At 36.8% G+C, this 6,234-nt stretch overlaps 1 protein-coding gene across 1 annotated transcript in view; it reads left to right on the top strand.

Moving 5' to 3' along the window:
- Nucleotides 1-1,361: 1,361 nt before the first annotated feature.
- The window catches only part of LOC132168935 (protein HIGH CHLOROPHYLL FLUORESCENCE PHENOTYPE 173, chloroplastic-like), an 11,139-nt gene continuing 6,266 nt past the window's right edge, over nt 1,362-6,234 (top strand). The window contains exons 1-9 of the mRNA XM_059580031.1: nt 1,362-2,083; nt 3,163-3,417; nt 3,514-3,675; nt 3,856-3,906; nt 4,549-4,683; nt 4,894-4,917; nt 5,028-5,139; nt 5,659-5,784; nt 5,931-5,980. Coding sequence (XP_059436014.1) covers nt 2,024-2,083; nt 3,163-3,417; nt 3,514-3,675; nt 3,856-3,906; nt 4,549-4,683; nt 4,894-4,917; nt 5,028-5,139; nt 5,659-5,784; nt 5,931-5,980 — 975 coding nt within the window. The 5' untranslated portion in view covers nt 1,362-2,023. The remainder of the gene's footprint in view (nt 2,084-3,162; nt 3,418-3,513; nt 3,676-3,855; nt 3,907-4,548; nt 4,684-4,893; nt 4,918-5,027; nt 5,140-5,658; nt 5,785-5,930; nt 5,981-6,234) is intronic.

Raw genomic sequence — 6,234 nt, forward strand, 5'->3', positions numbered from 1 at the left:
CCTCCCCCAAAGAAATTTTTTTAAAAAAAAATTTGTAGGCAGTATTTTTTGAGTTATATGAGCATGCCAGCATGGCCCCTCCAAAAAACAGATTTTTTTGACTTTTTGAATTGCTTTTTTCCTCCCCAACACACCGTACAAGTCTTCTCTCCCTCTTTCCTTCCCTCTCAAACGCTCTCTCTCTCTCGGTTGCTTTTTCATTTGCTTTATACTACTTCTTTGCAAGTTGCAAGGACAACTGCATCACAAGACAATGAGACATGTATTTATATTGATGAAAAAATATATATTTTACCAAACGAGTAATTTTTTCTTCAAACGAACTTTTTTAATGTTAAACGTATTTTTAAAATTTTCAAACGCAATCTTAAATTAGGCCTTAGTGATTTTAGTTCTTTAAAAGTGCGTAAGCTGCAATTTTAAGAATCTTCGTTTTTGCATTTTTGTTTCCTTTTACACTAGTACTTACATATTATCTTATTAATATATCAATATTGGTATATATTTACGAAGTTGACCGATATAATTTTTGTTACATTGCTTTTGGCAATTTATCCTATATCAACAGCTCCATCGTCTCCTTTTTCACCGTCAACTGTCCATTTACCACCAACTCCAGCCATCCTTAACCTCAAATCCATCCCCTTCTTGAAATTTTGAGATTTGATTTTTTCAAAATCATATTTGTCCATTTCAGGAAGCTCTACCCCTGCGCACACCACACCATCAAGACCCTGGGTCTCAGCACTACAAGTCGCTGCCAGCCCCGCCTTCATCCGGCCAACATGCACCGAAGCGTGTTCAACACGCGCCGATGCATGAAGGCTGGTTCCATCCGCTTCGCTACCTCCCACTGGTCTACTAGATCCATTTGTTGTATCCCACCATCCATTGTCAAAGAGTGGCCTTCACACGGTGGTGCGTGGGTCCCACTCACAGGTCGTCAATCGTAACCTTGCCGGCTTCCATCGATGCTCTTGTTTTTTATTTATTTATTTATTTTTTTAGTTCTTTTGTTTGGTTGTTTTAGTGCTCGGATTTAGTCTATTTCTGTGCAGGTTTCATTACAATGTTTCATTGTTGTACGTGGAGGTCTCTAAGTTGCGAGTGTAAAATTTTTCAGGTTGCCACCACGTGTTTCTTGTTTGCTGCTGTTGCTAGTGAAGTCCCCATGGTGCTGCCTGCATAGTGAATAATTAGATGAGCTGCTTCCAACCTTGTATTTAAAAGCATTCTCAATTAAGCTCTCATTTTCGCTTCGAACAAGAATTGAAATGACCCCTTATGTAGGAGTGGGTAAATACCCGCAGTACCCACCCCACCTCGCCTGGTTTTCTTCACAAAAAACTCGGATCCAAGTCCAATATTAGGTTACTCGTGCAAGCTGGGGCGGGTTGTGGGTAGCATTTTGAAAAAATTCTGGATACCCGCCCTGCCCCTCAATAACCCTAAATCTAAAAACCTAATACCCACAAACAATAACCCATCTCTTTCTTCAAGCCACCTCTTCTTCTTCTTTCATTTTCTTCTTTCATCTATCTTTTCTCTTTCTCTCTCTCTTTTGCGCAACTTCTTCTTTCTTCTTTCCTCTTTCTCTCTCTCCTTTGTGCAGTTGCCCCTCTCTCTCTCCATGCTCTGCGCCTCCCTGTCTCTCTCACTCACTCTCTCTCATATGTGGCTCTCTTTTGTGGAACCTGGTGATGCCCATACTCGCATAATTGGCCCAAACCCGCACCATCCGCCCCACTCCGCTCCGACCCGCCCGCCCTACACAACTCGAAACCCGACGAATATTGTTAATTATTATCAGCCGGGTTGCGGGTCTAATTTTTAATACCTGCAATCTGCGGGTCAGATACCATAATACCCAATACCCGATCTGATCCGACCTGTGCCCAAAAGTGACAGTTAGCGTGTGTGGTCTACATTTACTTCTCCTCCACTTCGTATATATCAGCACCAACAACAACTACAGAAAAGTTGGTTCCCAAGCAATTCTAGAACTCTCTTTCTCTGAAAAGCAATGGAATGTTGTTCTATCCCAATATCGTCGTCTTTGTCTTCCTCTGTTCTCAACCTTCAGGTAACCTCCACACCCAAATAAAAAGATAAAAAAAAATAAATTGATGAAATTTCTTATTCTTTTGTTACATTTAAGAGTCTCTCTCTTGTCAAAAAGGTACAAAACTCAAAGATGCAGTCTTAATGGTAAAATATTCGGTTAGATGAAAAGTCTATGAAAACGTAAAGAAAAATAGCTTGTGTGTGAAAAACAAAGCTAATGAGTGTTTAGTATGTTAAATGTGTATAAGGTAATCATGCAATATTGAAAATATGGAAGGATGATGGGTGAATTGAAATGGGTATGTTTTATCATCTGGGATTGTTTTAGAAAGAGCAGGGTAGATTAGAAACAATCTTAGCAGTATGAATATTGTCTTTTTTTTTAATTAGTTTTTGGTCTTCCTGTGAGTAATTTTTGCACGGTTATGTCGACTGGACACAAATCATGTTTGCTGCAATGTTCAACTGATTTTACTAGAGCACGGAGCCTGACATTATTACAGATTAAATCTTCACATTTCAAGGAGATAGGTTCGGAAATTATCATGTTCAGTTCAAATTTATAATCAAGTTTATGCTACCCAATACTATTTTAAGGAATCTCTTAATTTGTGACTAATAATATGAATTTCCAAAATCATTTCCATTTTGTTAAGTTCCGGAACAACTCCTAATTATTTTTAATCAAGCGGATATTTTCTCTCTTTATTTTTTTTCTTTCTATATTGCATCTTTTATGCTGCTCTGTGTGTGTGTGTTGCTAAAGTATATCCAAATTGTTCTTTCAATATTTTGCCCAATTATATCCGTAATTTGTTGTTATTTTGGCGTGGGCATTCATCCATTTCTAATTTTTATTCGGAGTCTGTCGCAATGTCCAGGATTCCTTGGAAAATGACAGATGAATTGAAGTCAAAATACTGTCCATGACATTTAATGAGAACGAGAAATGTACAAATGTTTATATCTCGATTCTACATCTTTATCACTAAACTAAAGTTTACTGCATGATTATAGTTGAGCTTGAGTTTTTACATTCCAGCATCTTCAAATTTGTGATTGGTTTAACTTGCATGGCTCAATCAATTGACACTGCAGGGCTCTTCATCACCATATGATAGAAAATTTTCGAACAAATCTTTGCATCCTTGGTTACCGTCCTCTCCGCTTCCTAAACCGTTTCTTCAACTTAATGACAGACCACAGTCGTTTGTTTCCCGAAAAAGCTTAGCTTCTCTCTCTTCAAGAACAAAGAGCAGATCCATATCAGCAGAAGCTGCTAAGCAGAGTTGGGACTTCGGTAGATTTTTGAAAACTATATATTTTTTCAATGGACCCCCATCTCCTGCTAAGGTCAGACATGGTGTCTATTATAACTTTGATCACATCTAACATGGAAAGCTTATCTTGCCCTTACTAACAAGAATTAAATATTGTGGAATTGTGAAGTTCTTTGAATTTCTGATTGAGAAACTATCCAGTCCATCACCTAGTAAACCAGAAAAGGCCATGGATACTTCCGGTATTATCCTGGTAGCTGGAGCTACTGGCGGTGTGGGTAGAAGAGTAGTTGATATCTTACAGAAGAAAGGATTTCCAGTCCGAGTATTGGTATTTCTGCTTTTACCTTCCTAATGTATTTGTAATGCATGCTTACCTGAAAGAGCTGCAAGCCAGTGTAGCATTATTCAAGAAAACAATTTTCCATACTCTCTTAAAACTTTCGGTGTACAATACTGCCTATTTACTTGTTTCGATGTATATCCCCACTCTCATATGAAAAATTCTCAGGTCAGAAATGAAGAGAAGGCAAGAAGGATGTTGGGCCCAGATATTGACTTGGTGAGCTAGCTACCATTTACATTCATTCTTTGATGAAATTGTTGCATGAAATTTCTCTTTCCAACTGATTAATTTTATGCCTTCGTCAAAATTTTTGTGTTGAAATGTTATATTTGGGTGAATTCCTGAATAGAGTAATATGATCGACAACTTTAGTTTTCTGGCTGGCATTTATTGATAATCAGGTCAACTCATGACGGGTCTGGAGGATGTATGTTTTCTGTGCAAGTATGGTGGGATGGACTTCCAAATTTTGGGTTTATTTCCACCTTCTCTGTTAGTAAAATTATTCATGCCATCCATATTATGTACTTCGATGTAAAATTTCTTCTGAAGTCTTTGAATTCATATCTGGTCCCGATATAGTTAGATATCTAATTGTGCTACTTTTCCTTGGACTGAAAAAAAAAAATTGATCTTTTTAGAGTTTTGATATTTGATACTCTCAAGTTTTTCAGTAGAGTTTCTTAATCTAATATCCTACCAAGATGTTTCTAGTATATTGCTTAACACGAAAATGCAATAACAATTAGAGCCTTTCAGCCTTATTGTATGTAATGAGCATTTTATATGAAAACTTGATTGTGTTTTCTTTCTTTACTTTCTATGCTTCCAACAGTGCCCTTTTCTGCAATATCTCAGATTGTTGGAGACATTACTAAGGAGAGCACTCTGGTCCCTGAGTATTTCAAAGGAGTGAGGAAAGTTATTAATGCCGTCTCGGTCATTGTTGGGCCAAAGGAAGGAGACACTCCTGACAGGGCAAAATACAGCCAAGTATGTTTTTGAAAGATTTTAAGATTGTGAAAACTCATAGTTTCACATATAGATGTGGAAGAGTTCAATTAGAATATCAATCCCATTGTCATCCAATATGGTGGGCCTATTAATAATGAAAGTTGTATACATGCCATAATATTTTCCATAGGTTGTTCTTTAACACAATATAGGTTGTTCTTTAACACGATACAAAATATTTTGGTGCAGGGAATCAAGTTCTTTGAACCGGAGGTGTGTTTTATTTTTCCTCAAATTGGAAGTTCATTTCCCCTTTGCTTTGCAAATTATACAAACATGTGGCACTGGATAACTATGAGACCTTATTTAATTGATGGGAGCAGATAAAAGGTGATTCTCCTGAAATGGTGGAATACATTGGGATGAAAAATTTAATCAATGCTGTAAAAGGGAGTGTCGGACTTCGAAAGGGAAAACTACTATTTGGATTTGAAGGTATGCCACTTTCTAGGTGAAAATCTGTGATCTAGAACCAAGATTTTGCATTTGACTGAGTCCTTAAACATGTGGTTACGCCAGTTAAGGGTAAAATAAAACTGAAGTAAGGTACATTGCAAAGCAATCAAGTCCATGTGCAGTATGCCAGAAAGAAGCACAATGAAAACAAAATTTCATTAAGTTATAGATATCATAAAACGTGGATATGAAAATTTAATTTATAACATGGTCTTTTTGTGCACAACGTTTATAATTCTATCATGTTTGTTTTGTACTCTACAAGAGATCAAGAGATTTGGTATTAGTCAATAACAATTCATCCAAGATTATCAATACTCTCTTACGTAAGGGGGAAAATGTGTTGACTGTGTGGGTTAGGTAGCTCAATAGACCAATTAATACAGGTCATCAGTGCTTTGAAACTTAACCAAATCTTGAATGTCATTGCTCATTTTCTGTTAATGAAACACAAATGTGTCTGTCATTTAGATTTTTTTTCGTGCTCCTATGTTGCAGATAATAATTTGAGAGAACTCACTTGGGGTGCTCTAGATGATGTTGTAATGGGAGGAGTTAGTGAAAGCACATTTCAGATTGATTTAACAGGCAGCGAAGTTGGTGGACCAACTGGGGTCTTCAAAGGTTTGTTCTTATTAGAAACTTCCAACTTTCTGTCTGTGTTTTATGTTCATGGAGGCAATTCCTTGAGGACAATGGCGAGTAGCTTTCAATCTCCAAATGCTTTGATTTATTCATTTCTTTAGCAATTTTTGGTGTATTTTCTCCAGGTGTTGTTTCCACTGCAAACAATGGTGGCTTTACTAGTATCAGAACAAAGGTAAAATGCAATGATTTAACTTGACTTCTTCTTTTTTTTTTTTCGATAAGTAAAAAGATAATTAATGATTTATCTTGACTTCTTCATAACCATGTGTCATATATCCTTTTCTGATCCTTGGTCTGGACTCCTTTCAATGTGTATATGCTGATAAATGGTCTTCCATGCCATCTCAAATGAGCCTAATTCATATTTCCATATGAAGTGTTGGTGGCATTTGTCCAGATGATCAAGATGTGACATTTTTTGTAATT

The sequence above is a fragment of the Corylus avellana genome, chromosome ca2, assembly GCF_901000735.1.
Source record: "Corylus avellana chromosome ca2, CavTom2PMs-1.0".
Taxonomy (NCBI): Eukaryota; Viridiplantae; Streptophyta; class Magnoliopsida; order Fagales; family Betulaceae; genus Corylus; species Corylus avellana.